Below are 15,914 nucleotides of genomic sequence, written 5' to 3' on the forward strand. Positions count from 1 at the left end.
TGTGTGTGTGTGTGTGTGTGTGGCCAGCTCAGCCCACCAGGGGGCGGGCGGGCTGGCTGGCATGTGGTGCTGGGGGATTGAACCGTGGTCCCTGTGCTTCGCTGAACTTGTTCTAAGTAGGTGCTTTAGACCACTGAGCCATCTCTCCAGCCCCGATATCTTTTATTAGTACATGTTCCCAGCACATGCATTTTACAATCATCTTGGGCATGTACGTAATACAACTTGCTTCCTTTGCCCACCTTTCCTCCTCATTCCTCCTAATTCCCCTTTCTCTGTTTTCATTTTATTGATACTATTAATCTCAGCTCATGTTTATGGTATATAATGTTTACATTCATTGAGGTTATTAGGTTCTTATACATGGTATAGCTTTATTCTGCTTATCTGCCCTCTGTTCCCCCTTATTGGTCTCTCGAGCCCCCTCCCATTTGCAAGTGATGCATCCCCTTGTCCCCTTTGATCTGTCTGTCCATCCTCTGTTGATCTCTTCATTTGTGCTTTGCCTTATGCAGATGAGGGCTACCATATGGGATTTAGGCTGTGTGTCTGGTTTATTTCACTCAACATATTTTCCAGATCATCCATTTTCCTACAAAGGTCTGAAATTGGTCCTCCTTGATAGCCAAGTCCCCGCCACAGACAGGTACCACATTTCCTATTCCATCACCTGTCGCTCCGTGTACAGGCTGCTTCAGTGATCTGGCTATAGGAGTGATGTTGTTGTGAACATTGGTGTGCATGTATCATGGCAGTACGTTCGAGAGAGCGCTGGTCTAGAGAGTACATTTGGTGTGGATGGATGTGGGTGTAGTGTTGAACAGAAAGTAGATTTGGGGTGGTCGGGGGTAACACTGGCTGGTGCAGTGAATTAGGGTGAGTCCAAGATGCTTAGCCTGTGCTCCTGCGTGGACAGAGCTGCCTGGGCAGGAGCTCTGCAGTCAGGGATGGATCAACAGTTGTGGCTTTGCTGTGTGCTGTGGAGATGCTTGTTGCCATGTGGTTGTATCTAGAAGGCAGATCTAAAGTTGGGGATTCAAGGGAAAAGCTGCAGCTGACTTTGGGAGTCTGTTAGTCACCAGGGCTGCTGTAACTACTCTGGACGGAAGGCTTACCCAGCAGACACTTGATTCTCACAGTTGTGAAGGCTGAAGCTCCCAGGTGAGGGTGGCAGCAGTCTGGTTCCCTGGAGGCCTCCCTCCATCACTTCTGCGTGTCTCCTTTTTTGCTGTGTCCTCTCATGGCCTTCCTCTATGTGCCTGTGTCCTGTGTCTCCTCTTACAAGGACACTGGTGGCATTACATTCGGACCCTCCTGAGGAGCCTCACTTAGCCTTAATCACCTGTCTCCGAATGCCATCACGTTGCAGGTGAAGGCTTCAGTGTATGAATTTTGAGTGTTATCATTTAGTCCATAACAGGGAGTGATCACATGGCGATGTTACAGCCACGGGGGCTGAGGGGATCGTGCACAGAGGAAGAAGAGATAACCTAAATCAGCCTAGGCTCTGCAACGTGCAGGGGCCAAGCGAATAAATGGAGCCGCAAGGGAGATGGGAAGGGAGCAGTGTGGCCACAGCTGGGTGGCTGGCTGGGTGGGAGTGTCATGGAGACTCTGAGATGGGAGGGAGGACAGGGAGGCCCATTGTGGCGAGTGACTAGTAAGAGATGTCATTCAAGGGCTGGGAACGGGCCTGGGAGACTTGGGTAATGGTGATTGTTTCAGTGTGAAAGAAGCAAGAGGCTGGGAAAGGATAGGATAATTAGTCAGGTGTAGCGACCGTGGGGCTTAGAGGAGCGGCACCAGCAAGTGCATCGGGGTCGGTGGTTGTGGGAGGGCAGGAGGTCAGCTTCGGACTTAGCTGTTTGGTCTATGAAGAGTTTTTATTTCTTTAAATCTAGGAACTTTTGTCAAGCAGAGCTGGAAATAATTTGAAGGCATATGTTTTTATCTCAATTAAACACCCTTAGAATAGCTATGTGAATTATAAAACGGGGTCACAATTGTTAAAGAAGCACTAAAAGCCAAAAAATTGTATGCTGGCAATAACCCACATGTGTGTTGTTTTTAGTTGTTGCCAATAGGGGAAGAATTTTGAAAATACTGATTGTTAAGAGTAGGTAAAAATCATTGAATAGGACCAATGGTCCCATCTTTTGTTTCCTAAAGAGAATATTACATAATCTCCTAAAGAGAATATTACATAATCTCCTAAAGAGATTATGCATTATCTGTGTTTTGCTATGATTGTCATTCGTAGAGAAAATATTTTGCCAATTATTATCTATGTCAGAGATTCCTAAGGTGAATTAATAGCAGGAAAATTTAGGTAGCATCATTGAGTAATATATAAGTAAAGGAAAATCGAGGGAAAAAATATATATCACTGTGCCATCACTTTACTGATTTTTATTGAAATGACACATGAAGATTTTGAAAATACCCAAATTAAGCTTGCACAATTTACAACAGGTATTTTTGTGGCATTGATTGCATTGTACTTAGCTTAGTAATAATGGTGGTACAGATGAAACCCTGCAGAGGCGTGGTCATTTGTGTGAAGAGGTTAGAATCGTCTTTGTTTGAATCATTGTTACAGCTTTCTGTGTATTTAATTGCAGGACTATTTCCTGATGTGGGTGGAGGTTATTTCTTGCCAAGACTTAAAGGAAAACTGGGCTACTTCCTTGGACTGACAGGATTCAGACTGAAAGGCAGAGATGTGTACAGAGCAGGAATTGCCACGCACTTTGTAGATTCTGAAAAGGTAACTGTGTACGGAGGTGGGGGTAGCTAAGATCACAGATTTTTGGTTGATATGGTTGTGAACCTTGGCATTTGTGTATATATAGTTGTGTAACCAGGGAATTGTGCATAAGCTTCCAGATTCTCAGTTTCCTCAAGTCAAGAAGTGTGATCTTCAAATGATACCTTATCTGGGAGGAGGGTTTTTCAGGAGAAGGGAAGGACTATTATAAACATAAAATTAGAAAAATTATGCTACATGCTCAGCCCAGTAACTTTCAATTGTAATTTTCAGATTTTAGTTTAATATTTGTGTGTGTCTGTGTGTGGTACCTAGGATTGAGCTCAGGACGTTACACCTGCCAGGCAGGCACTTAGGCCACTGAGTTATATCCCTGGCCCTTATCTTAATATTTTTTAATTTAGCACACAGTGGGTGTATGCTTTAAAAAAAAAAGTGCTCAGATTTTTCTTTGAATTGCTTACATTCTACAGGGTAGACTACTGTAGCCATGTACTGCTTCCTAAAATTCTTCTCTTTGGCTCACTGGACCTTTGGTTTGAGTCCTGGGGATCAAACCACAGCAACCTGAGCCTGACTGCTTTGTTGAAGCAGCCACTTAAAGAACTGAACTAAGGGGCAGGCCCCCTCACTGGACCTTTGGACTATTATAAAATCCCTAAGTATGGTTAGCAAATTATAATTCTTTAATCTCATGACTCTTCTGTGACCTACCAACCATCAAAGTAAAATAGATAACATAGGAATGTATTGATAAGCTGCCAACAGAATTCTCTTCAAAGTTTATAAAACAGCTGTGAGAGTTTATCTCAGTCAACCTTGGTCTTCTTCCTCACACTGTTACGCATTCTGAAGAATGTACAAAGTATGGGAAATTGAAGGTTGTCCTTGTCCGGTGTCACAAGTTGAAATTTCAGGTCTGTCTTATGTTGTGGGCATCCTCAGACACATGGAGTAGACAGCCCTCTCTTCCTTCCCTTGTGCTAGTCCAGGAGGCCTGTGTGACTCTCCACTGTCCATCAGACAGGGTCACTTCCATGGAATTCAGCTCAGGGTAGGATGTGTACTCTTGCCCCCTTCTCAGCTCTGCAGCAGATAAATTGCCCTTCACAGGGCTACAGTAGACATAAAAATAAGCAACGCATATTGAGGGTAGGTCAGGAGTGGACAAAGGGTAAGTCCCTGTTATATGGTTTATGCGTAGATGTCCCCCCAAAGCCTCATGTACTTTAGAGAGGGCTTTTTTCAGAGGTAGCTGAATCTAGATTGTGTGATCAGTTCATGGTTTAGTGCTGGGGTAAGGTGTACTGGCATTAAGAGTGAGTGATCCCTGGATCAGTTCACTGATTGGATTGCCACCACCCTACTCCCAGCAGTCTGGGTAAGGCAGAGGGGCAGAAGGCTTGTTTGCCCTTTTTCTCTTGTTGCTTTTAGCATCTTCCCCCTCCATGAATGGTTGCTCCTCTGCCATGTGCCACCCTGCCTTGGAGCCAGCCAATTATGGACTGAAATCCCTGCAAACTGCGCGCTAAATAAACTTTTCCTCATTTAATCCTGAATGTGGGGCATTGTGTCTCAGCAGTGAGAGAAAAGTAACTAAGACAATCACCATCTGTCTTGTGTGGCAGAGTATAGTGCGGTAAGTGCAGAAACAGAACATGTGCAAGAATAGTACTCAGCATGGAGGCAGGAAGAGCTTCCTCTAAGGAAGGTCTAAAACTTTTTTCTCCAGGGTACAGTTTGGCTGGCATTAAGGTGAGTGTTGTCAGGCACTTGAAGCTGATCAGATACACTGCAGGGGCAGGGAGCCAGCAAGAACACCGTGTGGCTGTGGCGAGATCCTGGTGCCTCGCTGGAGCGGGTGGAGCTGTGATTACAGGCCTGTGGGGGACTGCTGTAGCCACAAGCTATGTGTATCATCTTAAAATTATGTACGGTGGTGGTAATGCCTCAGTTCACAAACTTAATTTGTCCTGTGGTTTTGGAAAAGACAGCAGTAGTCGTGTGTGTCATCTGCTGTAGGGTTTGCAAACAGAAACAAAATTTTGCCAAATGCTTTTTGTTTGTGAACCAAAATGTTCACAAACAAAAGTGTCATGAACCAAGTCACCACTGTAAATCAGTTTTTGTAAATCAGCCCTCCGGCTGTGACACAAGGTCAGTATCTTTTATCTGAAATGGCTGGGACTAGCAGTGTTCTGGGCTCGGATGTGCGGTGCTCCCTAGCTCCTTCTGTGGCGTCCATGCTGAGGCAGCTTTTGCCACGCAGGCCTGGGGTGCACCGCACTCGGCACGGTTCTCCTAGGCTCAGCCAGAGAGTCAGCGTCAGCATTTTGAGACAAAGATTCTAGAATGAAATAGGATTTGGTGGCTTTCTGTGTACCTGTGGACTTTAATCTGTTTTCCTTTCTCTCTCCCTTTAGTTGCCCATGTTAGAGGAAGATTTGTCAGCCTTGAAGTCTCCTTCCAAAGAAAACATAGCCGAAGTCCTAGGAACCTACCACGCAGAGGTAATCCTGCCGTGTTCTGCCTCAGGGTTTTGCACTGGTGGCAGGAGTGAGCTGTGGGCAAATAGCAGGGACAAGACAAAATGGCCCTGGCGAGCTTCCGGGCAGGGCCCGACTCGGCAGCGCAGAGGCTCTCACCACGCAGCGTCATGGCAGTTCTGTTGCAGGACGCAGCGCTCACGCTAGTCGTAGAGCTGCTGAGTGGAGTGTGTCCGTATCTCTAATAGTAAAATACAGAGCAGTGTTTCATTCCTTGCTTTCCAAGTTTTCATTCCTTGTTATCCAACTTTAATTTTCTTATAAAAACCAAGACTCTAAAAACACCGTACAAAATCTAGTTGTACATCATGGTAATGAATTCATGCTTCCTGAAGCTCCACTAAAATTTAGTAGGGGAGTGAAACAAGGCATAAGCCCACAAAGTCAAACAGAACAAAAGAGGAGAGACGGCACATGGGAGATGTCAGGATTTTGGAAGCTAGAGAGCAGAAGTGAAAGGGGCAGGGTAGCTAACAGACCTGAGACTGCCAGAATCATTCTTCAGGGAGGGCGGCAGGCACGAAGTGCACAGACTCCTGCTCTAGACCTTTTGGAAGAAGCCCGGCGTCTCTGAGGATGGGCATGGAGGAATGGCGTGACTCGGCAGTGGAGATGGGGCGTTTGCCTAGCACATACAGCTCTGGCTCTGCTCCCCAGCACTGGTGAGAAAAAGGACAAAGACTGGAAAGAGGCTTAGAGCAGAAAAATAGGATTTCTTACAAGTTTCTTTTTCCATCATTTCATTGAGAAACAGCAATGAGACAGTTTCAAACCAAATTGGTAGAACAGTTTCAATAATTAACACATTGCATATATTCTTCCTAGTGGTTAATTGCTGTACAAGATGCGGACTTGAGATCCTATTTACAAACACCATTAGAACAAATCCCTCTATTCATTAAGAGAATGTAACTATATATCTATCCTAACCACTTTGAATACACAGATACAAAATGGACATTCATCTGTATCCCCTTTTTTGTTAAGTTCCGTTATTTGAATATTATAGGTATGTAAACTCAGCAAAATATTCTAAAAGAGTCCAGTAGCCCATAATAGTATTGGGTCTTCCACTAGACTGGCAGTGTCAGAAGTTGTTGACCTGAGTCCCCTACAGCTCAACATAACAGCAGGGCTTTACTTCTTATACTTCGTTTTTATACTTTTCTGCTGGATGGCTAAGACCAAGGTATCTTACAAGTTTTTCTAAGCAGCAGTTGGAGTTCCAAAAGTCCTCATCCTGTACAACCAGGAGAAGCCGTCTTCTCTGAGGCGGCAGCAGCGTAGAAACCGACTTTACTGAAGCAGATGGGAGAGCGCAGGTTGGTGAGGCGAGCGGTGAGAAGAGGAGGCGTGCACCCAGGGGGATACCTGCAGCCATGCACAGCCAGCAGAGCCAGGGGGCCGCCACCGCCCACACTCAACACAAGGGAAGAAGAGGAAAGAAACCCACGGATGCTGACTGTCCTGGACCCCTAAGGACACATCGGTACTTGAGTGACGACCTTAGAAGCGTCACATATAATTAATTGATAGTCCTAAAATTGACAGCATGCAGAAAGCTTCCTGTCCTCCAAGGAAAGACTGTTGCTGGGGCAGAATACAAGGCACTAAAAGACAGCAGTCGGTCAAAGAAAGGAGAAGCCTGTAAACAAAGTGCCTCCGAGAACTTCGAGTTGCTCCTTTCACATGGCAGCCACTGTGTCACCTGAGGAATAGCCACTGTATGAGAAGAATGAGGCATTTAAAATTTGGAGCAAAAATGGGAAAACCCCACAACAGATTGATTAGAATTGACAGTTGAGGAGAGGCTCTTAAGAAAGGGGGAAAAGGGCTGACTAGATAGCTCAGCGGATTAAAGCACCTGCTTAGGCAGACATAGACACAGGGATGCCATGCTGGCCCCACCCCTGGGGTGTGCTGAGACAGCGATTGAGACTGGGCATGGTGGCACGCTCCCGTAATCCCAGCGCTTGGGAGGCAGAAAACAGGAGGATCACTACGAGTCTGATCTGTATAGTGAGACCCTGTACTAAATAAAAAAAGGGGAGGGGGAAGGATAGTAAGATGCAATATGGAGGTGCAGCAAGCTGAATTCTTTCCATGATTCTGGTCACAAACCAAACTGGATGAGAACCGAGTCGTGTCAGTGGTTAGGTTCAGTGGTGACCGTAGGGGACATTTGATTTGGCTCTCATCCAATTTGGTTTTTGACCAGAAATGTGAAAAGAATTAACTTTATAGGCCAAGATACATATGTATTTAACTATTAAGAATTCATTACAGAGAATTGAGGTAAAGGAAATGTTTAGAGAAATAGTACAAAGAATCACCCAGAACTGAACTCCAGTACGTGGTCAGGGCCTCAAGTCCTTGGTGTGATGAGTGTAAATTAGATGAGGGGGCCTCATCCCGGGCTGTTGGAGCACCAGCCCCCTCTGCAGTCATGAGGTGTGGGGCTCAGGTGGCTTCTCAGAGTTCTGCTCCACATGCAAGTCATAGCCTACGGAGGTCATTTTGGATTTCTTATTTTTCTCAGTGTTTTGCGTGAGAATCTTGATGGCATGTTAATCAAATTGACTTTAAGATAGGGAAAAGAGTAGAGGTGAAAACACCCTGTTACCCACTAGAAGCCTGTGAAATTTAGTAAAGACAGGTGAGACTTATTTACAGTACTCAGTGCAGGATGAATTCGCAGAGGAAGGTGGAGGAAGTGTAGCCCACAGGCACAGATTTGTTTTTCCAGTTTAACTGACTGGACCTTGGAACAACAGGCTGTGTGATGGGCTGGGTCAGCAGGAACCCAGCAGTTTCATCCTGTTGCAAAACTATTCAAAGCAAGTGCGGCCTGTGAGCCCTGTTGCACTTCTGGGGTGCTGGGGTGTGACTGCAGTGGGAGTGTGTGGTCTTCACTTTATGAATGACCCCAGTGACTGGATGTAGTCACAGGAACCATCTGGATTGGGACGGTGCATGGAGTTGTGCCATGTGCCAAATGATTAAGGTGAAAGAGATGAACTAGACATGCAAACATGAGGGTACTGAACGGCAGGGGCTGTGGCCAGGTTGCCAGGCACCTTTCTCTGCTTGCAGGTCAAAGCTGCCAGGATACCAGGAGGGCAATGGGGATTTCTAGGCGGGATGGAGAGATTGGCAGGATGAACTCTCAGTCCCCCCCATGAGATCATAATGACATAAATAAAAGTACAGACACCTTTTGCCTTGGACACTTACGAGCTAGCGTAAAGTACTGCATCCTGCCTGAATCTCGAGCATATGGTGGTGGTTATTTATGGGGCAGGTAGATATAATTTGAGTGAAAGTGGTGATCTATTACAAAGTATGTTATGAAATGTGAAATTTTTAAAATTTTAAAAAGATTTGAGTTACTTCAAATTATCTCTTTTCAAACAGTCGAAGATTGATCAAGACAAACCTTTTTCACTTGAAGAGCATATGGACAAAATAAACAGGTACTTTAAAAGACATCTCAGTTATATCTATTCCTTTGGAAATACTATATTAAACTTACTGAACTTACAATTTTATTGTGCTTGGTAATACATCAAATTCTGAGATCAGATAGCATAGTACTTTATTCTCACTTAATTTTGAAAATAACTTCTGCTTAGCAATCATCTGTGCTAATTCTTTTACTGCAGAATGTCTCTTTTAAAGTGGGAAGACAGGCTAGAAAGTAATGATTGAATTAATTTATCTTTATAAAGTCATCTTCCCTGAAGGTGAATGTCTGCAGTGACTTAAGAAATTGACAGTGGATGGGGAGATAGCTCAGTAGAATATGCGCTTCCTGACAAGCGCAAGGGCCTGAGTTCAGTCCCCGGTTCAACCAAAGAAATTGACAGAACGGCCTAAGGAAAGAAGAGGAAGAAAGTGTTAGAAAATGATACACCCATCTTTTCATTTCAGAAGCATGTTTTCTACAGTTGAAATATTTATATACTGCATCATCCATGTAAAAAAGCAAAATGGAAGATGTAAGATTTATTTTGCACTAGTTACACTACAAACATCTTTACCCAGGGAAGTAATGTTCTATCATGCTGTGAAATAAATTGGGAAATTCTTCATTATTGAAACCTGTGTGCAGATCTGTTCCCATTTTAGAAATAAGAAATTAGTTGCACACTGGTAAAGGCAAGTGTTTGCTGCTTTTAGGTGCTTTTCAGCCAAAACTGTGGAGGGGATTATGGAAAACCTGCAGCGAGATGGCTCACCCTTTGCCTTGGAACAGTTGCAGGTGAGGATGACTATCTTAGTTACTCTTCTCTCATTGCTGGGACAAAATACCCATACCCAGAATGAAGGAAAGAAAGGTTTATTTAGCTCCCAATGGAGGTCTCAGTCCATACTCAGCTGGCTCCAAGGCAGAGTGGCAGATGGCAGAGAGCAACCATTTGTGGTAGTGGCAAAGAGCAAAGGAAAAAGGGAGGAGCGGTGACAGCAGTGGCAGAGGCAGGCCTCTCTCCTCCATGTCTGCACCAGGCTGGGTGTTGCACTGACACCCATAATCCCAGAAGTATTCAGACACATAATCCCAGCCTTGGATCATTTTAGAGATCGTTTGGCATTTTAGTCCATGTCTAAGAGTTGCCAAAGTCCTACACTTTTAGCATTGCTGAATAGTCCAAGTCTCCAAGATCTAAGGCAAACTCTGAGCTGTGAGTACCTGTACTAATGAGAAGCTCAATACATCCAACATTCAGTGGCACAAGATAAATGTAACCATTCCAAAAGGTACAGCAGCATACCAAGCATTGGGACCAAAGCAAGCCCGAAATTGAGAAGGGTGAACATTAAGTCCTGTAGTTCCATGTGGAGCATCAGAAGCAATCTGTGGCAAATTGTGAACTCCGTGTGGCTCCGCCCCCGTGGCTTCTCTCTCAACGCTGGCCTTGCCCCCTCCTTGTAGTTTCCCTTAGGTGATTCCACGATCGTGGCTTTTCCAAACCGCTGGGGTTTACACTGCACATTAAGCTCACTCTCTGCTTCACCCAGACCGCCTGGCCTCCCAGGCCTTCTGAAATCTGGATGGAGACCTTTTTATCCTCCGAACTCTTGCATTCTGCCTGGGCCTAAAGCAGCGCCACGTGGCCGATGCCAGCATCTACCGCCAGCTGGAGCAGCCGCCGGGCTTTCTTCTCTCGGCTGTAGGGGTCGAGTGCCTGGATCACTGAGCACTCTGCCCCTGATTCTGAGAAGCAGATTCTCTAGACCAGGCACTGTGCAGCTTTCTCCTCAAGGCAAAGTCCCTCACCCTTGTACTTCTGAGACTGGAAAGGGCAGAGACGGCTGCCTCCTGTGCCCTCAGGCTGTACATTCCCTCCTCTAGTTCCTTCCTGGGGATGGAGATCCTCTCAGCTCTGTCTTTGCCGTCCAAAGCTTTACTGGTGCTTCCCTTTCTGGCCAAACGTACAGCATTTATTCATCCTGCTGGGCTCATTGCTCTTGATTCTCAACATCATTTGACTAAAAGCCCCAACAATAGCCGTACCACCGCTTCAGCTTTGGACTGCCTTGCGATTTCCTTTGTGAAATGAATCAGTCCGCTATACCTAATCTCAGTCTCAAGCAAAGTCTCTGGATATGAGCACATGCAGATAAACTTTCTTCCAGGCTGTAACACAGATCATCTGGTGTTTACTGGCAGGATTTCTATCAGCCTTTTGGTTTCCTGAGCTCTGACCAGAATCTTCCATACAGAACAGCTTCAGCACTTCTCTTATAGGTGACATCTCCAGACCTTTCCTGTCTCTTCTATGCCATTTCCAAAAGCTCATAATCCACGTGGCAGAATGGCACGTGACAGAGAGCAACCATTCGTGGCAGTGGCAAAGAGCAAAGGAAACAGGGAGGAGCAGTGGTGGCAGTGGCAGAGGCAAGCCTTTCTCCTCATCTTCCCCAGCCTGTGTAGCACTCAGACTCAGAATCCCAGCCTTGGACCATGAATTAATCACAAACTCTAGAACCATGCCCCAGTGACTACATGAGGCTTTGGGAGACAAATACATACCATAACAATGATGCCTGGCTGCAAGCTCTCTGGAATGCGCTGAGGTTGAGGCCGGGGTGCCTGTGAGGACTCTCGTGCCCTGTGGTGGTGGCACGCCGAGCTCTGAAAGTGGTTCCACAGCTCTGGTGAAGGAATGTGGCCCCGGAGCCTGGGTGTCTGCTGGGAGGAGCATGATGTGGGGGTCAGGACACGGAGTCAGTCTTGACAGCTTAGTTACAGGCTCCTTCAGTTATGTAAACTACAAGTGCACCAAAAACCTACCTAACTCTGAGATTAACAGCAGTGGCTAGTGACTTGCCCAAAGGTGCGTCTGCATATATTAAAGATGATTCAAGGGATTGTGGAGATAGCTCAGTGGTCTGATTGCTTGTCTAGGCAAGTACAAGGATCTGGGTTCAGTCCTGGGTACCACAGGCCATTCCAGTCCCACCCCTAGGTGCACCAAGAGAGCCAGCCACCAAGACTGGGCATGGTGGCACGCATCTGTAATCCAAATACTGGGGAGGCTAAAACAGGAGGATCATTAGGAGTCTGAGCCATGTAGTGAGACCCTGTACCAAATACATAATATTGAGAAAGAAAAATTAGGCTGGTGAGATGGCTCAGTGGTCTAAAGCACCTACTTAGAACAAGCTTAGCAAAGCACAGGGACCGCGGTTCAATCCCCCAGCACCACATGGCAGCCGGCCCGCCCCCTGGTGGGCTGAGCTGGCCACACACTCACATGAATAAATAAAATTTTTAAAAAAAAGAAAAATTAAAGATGATTCAAGCACTTCTTTTTGCAGACTTCTGGATCTCCTCGCCCCTGTAGTAGAGTTGCTGGAGAGCGTGATAATTCTGTTTCTCACTTTCTAGGGGTCACTGTCATGTTTCTACTGCAGCTACTGCTCTCTTTGATCCCACCAAGAGCAGGCGGCTTCCGTTCTCCTAGGATCCTTGCCAGCACTTGCTCTGTGTTTTCTTGGCCGGAGCCCTCCTAATGGTCAGGAGATAGCTCAGGGTAGCTTTGACCCAGATTTTCCTAATAATGATTGATTTTGACCATCTTTTTCTATGTTTGTTATCCATTTGCATATCTTTGGAGCAATACCAGTTCAAGTCTTCTGCCCATTTCTCAGTTGGGTTTTCAGGGGGACTTTCGCTGCTAAGTTGTCGGAAGTAAGGAGGCTAAAACAGGAGGATCTGGGGATTGAAGCTGCACCTTGCACAAGCCCAGCAGGTGCTGCTGAGTCCTGGCTGCAGCCCAGCTCGTGCTTGTGACCGTCCCTTCCCTGATGATGAGGCTGCCTTGATTTACTCCTCTGCCGTGTGTTACAAGATAAAGTTTCTCTCTGGATATTCATGGCTTAGGCTGTGTGTATCTAAATGCTTAGGTAGCTGAGATCATCATTTATGCTAGGCAGAATCCAAATGTATACACAAAAAGTTGTAGGTACAGAATTTATTTGTAATAGACTAAAAAATTTTTTGTTTGGTGTTTTGTTAGGATTAGGCCAAAATCTCTTTCATGAGAAGGTTTTGTGGAAAATTTAAGGGCTGTGTTTTAATGACATACAGAAATTGTTAGTTTATTATAAGTAATAACAGAGCTATTGAGCTATAACTAGTGGTTTTTTCCCCCCAAAGGTAATTAATAAAATGTCTCCAACATCCTTAAAGATCACACTACGGCAGCTCACGGAGGGGGCCTCCAAGAGCTTGCAGGAAGTGTTCACTATGGAGTACCGGCTGAGTCAGATGTGCATGGTAAGAATCCTGACTGTAAATGTACTGGCACTTTGTAGTTAGGAAAATAATGTGTGTGCATTACAGAACATGTTAAAACACGGAAGAGCAGAAACAGAATTGAAACTATTTGCAAATGAAAACACATGCCAGTTAACTTTAGGTGTGTCGAAATCTCCCACCCACCTTGCTATTAAGCCTTCAGCAAACAGCAGCTGCGTTTGCATGAAGCACAGGAAGACCCCTAACCTTATGTGGAATTCAGAATAGAAAGTGACCAGCTTTCCAAGCATGGTTTCTGTGACCTGGGGCAAGAAGTATAAATACTCTAAATCCGAATTTTTGTGTTGGTAAAATCAGAAATACTGCTTTAATACAGACAGAGATGTATAATGTACCAAGGGAAGCTATCAGTCTGTTCCATACCTTACAGCTGATAGGTTAACAGTGGAGGCAACATCGTAAGTAGCAATCACAGGAGATACTCATGTCATATAAGATCCTAGCAGGCTGGTTTCTTCTGTTTCCATGTTAAACTTTTTAAAGGTAGAATCATTTCTTATATTCAGAGAGCCCTCAAGAAGTCTTATTTAGATTTATCAACTTGCAGTCAAAAGGGAATATTTGGCTTAATACCCACAAAGCAGACATTCATAGTGAACTTGAGGGCTCTGAAATGGTTATTACGATATTGAAAGTAGCTCATCTAATTAGCAATAAAGCTCTCGGCCATGTCTTGAAGCCACTCCTTGGAGGACATCAGTGGCAATCTATTGAATGCTTGCTATGTGCAGGTGCCTTACTTGCGTTTCCTCCATGAAACCAGAGGCCGTCTCTAGAAGGCTGTCAGCCTCGTGACAGATGTGGAAATTGTAACCTGTGGTTGCCGCAGGGGACCAGATGTTCTTTGGCCATTGCCCACTTGTCGCAGTACCTCCACTGCACCTCCCTCCCTCCCTCCGCAGCTGTGCCAGCCCCAGGAGGTGTGGTTGAAGGTGCTGGGGTCTAAAATTAGGCACAGCCCTTTGTTGCATGCAGCTTAGTTCACTGAGACAATAAAAAACAACAGAGTGGGATAACTGTAACTTAGGAAAGTGCTCAGAGACAAACGTATAGGCTTGGTTATCAGGGAGAATGACACAGGGACAGAATGGAGGTGAGGAAGCAAAGAAAACCCTGGTTGAAGTAAGTAGGCAACGAGTGACCTCCTGGCGTTAAAGCCGGTGATCATGTTTTCGTTTGGTTTTATTCCATTTGTTCTAAGCAGGTAGCTAGTATTGCTGCCTAGACATGGTAGATGGGCTTCAGGAGAGAATAGAGGAACAGGGAGGCTGTCACTGCAGGGAGCAGGTGCAAGACACTTGTGGCCTAGGGCCACCAAGGATGATGCTGGCGCGATGTGATGCAGGAGGGAGAACCAGAAGGCACAACAGCATGAGGGAGAGGGTTTGGGGTGCAGCTTAGAGATTCATGGCTGAGGGACCCTGGCACCCTTTGACAACACCAGGGATTTATTATCTCCATGAGAGTAGTTAGTGTGCCTTACCGAGTTTCCTCCAACAAACCCCTTCCCTGGTAGGACTTACTTTATGGTGGAGAAGTAAAATGCAAATATGGTAAGTCTGTACTATATTAGTCTAAATGTTGACGAGAAAAATGAAGCCCGGAAGGCAGGAAGGCTGTATGCACCATGTGGGAGGGGCAGGCTGCAGCCACCCAAGTGTTTCCGGGCTAGGAATGGGGGGCTGTGCTTTTTGTTTATCAGAGGGAAGAGTTTACATCATCAGCTGAAGGCAGTGGTTGATACACAGTGTCAACTTAAGAAGTTTAGAAGTTAAGCAACTCAGCAGGAGTCCAGGTCCTCCCTTTAAGACCCTGGGCCTCCTACACAGAGTGTGCCCAGGGAAGAGGCTCTGGGTTGAGGGGACTCATTGAGGTTGTGTCTGGGTTCTCTGCCCATGTAAGATCTGTGGTCATGAAGTTTAACTACAGCTGTGCACAGCTGGGTGATTTTTCTACAGCAAGATAAAGTTCCTGTAGTGCAAGCGGAGGTCAGTGGTGGAGATGTTGCCAGGATGGCATAGGTGAGGAAGAGCTGTGGGGAGACGAGCACCTTCACAGGAGAGGCGAGAGGGCCTGTAGTGGAGCAGAGCTCACCAGGAAACGGACCCGGAGTCACCCTGTTGAATCTTGATCTGCTTGCAGAGTCATCATGACTTTCATGAAGGCATTAGAGCTGGTAAGTTACCAAGAGCTGTGTTTCCTTGTGGGTCTCCAGGAAGCTGGCTCTGTGAGCATGCACTGTTAAAGATGGCAGCTTTATTAATGAAAGCTAAAATTTAATAAGGATTTTGAAGTTGTGTGTGTGAAAGTGTAAGTACCCAGGGCCAGGTGTGGTGGCACGTGTCTCACGTTAGCTACTCAGGCCGAGGCAAGAGGATCACAAGTTCAAGCTCAGCTGCAAACTCCCATCTCAAAACATTTTTAAAATGGCTGGAAGGGCCAGCCAGACAGCTTAGCGGACTAAAGCCCCTGCTTAGGCAGAGCGCAATGGCCAGGGTTCGATCCCTGACATGTTGTGCCAACCCTGCCCCCAGGTGTGCTGAGATAGCTATTGAGACTGGGCGTGGTGGTGCATGCCTGTAATCCCAGCACTTGGGAGGCTGAAAACAGGAGGATCATGAGTCTGATCTATGTAGTGAGACCCTATAGACCCTGTCCTAAAATACATTTAAAAAAAAAAAAAAGTAAAATATAAAATGGCTGGGGATGTAGCTCAGTGGTAGAACACTGGCTTTGCACGTGTACGGCCCTGGGTTCAATTCCCAGCGCCGCAAAA

At 45.8% G+C, this 15,914-nt stretch overlaps 1 protein-coding gene across 2 annotated transcripts in view; it reads left to right on the forward strand.

Annotated features, from left to right (window-relative positions):
• Window positions 1-15,914, forward strand: part of Hibch (3-hydroxyisobutyryl-CoA hydrolase) — a 51,412-nt gene that overhangs the window by 31,685 nt on the left and 3,813 nt on the right. For both annotated transcript variants that reach the window (XM_023712286.1, XM_012514121.2), the window contains exons 8-13: window positions 2,622-2,767; window positions 5,191-5,277; window positions 8,728-8,786; window positions 9,493-9,574; window positions 12,977-13,096; window positions 15,281-15,314. In XM_023712286.1, the coding sequence (XP_023568054.1) occupies window positions 2,622-2,767; window positions 5,191-5,277; window positions 8,728-8,786; window positions 9,493-9,574; window positions 12,977-13,096; window positions 15,281-15,314 (528 nt within the window). The remainder of the gene's footprint in view (window positions 1-2,621; window positions 2,768-5,190; window positions 5,278-8,727; window positions 8,787-9,492; window positions 9,575-12,976; window positions 13,097-15,280; window positions 15,315-15,914) is intronic.

This window comes from Octodon degus, unplaced genomic scaffold, assembly GCF_000260255.1.
Source record: "Octodon degus isolate 3935 unplaced genomic scaffold, OctDeg1.0 scaffold00025, whole genome shotgun sequence".
Taxonomy (NCBI): Eukaryota; Metazoa; Chordata; class Mammalia; order Rodentia; family Octodontidae; genus Octodon; species Octodon degus.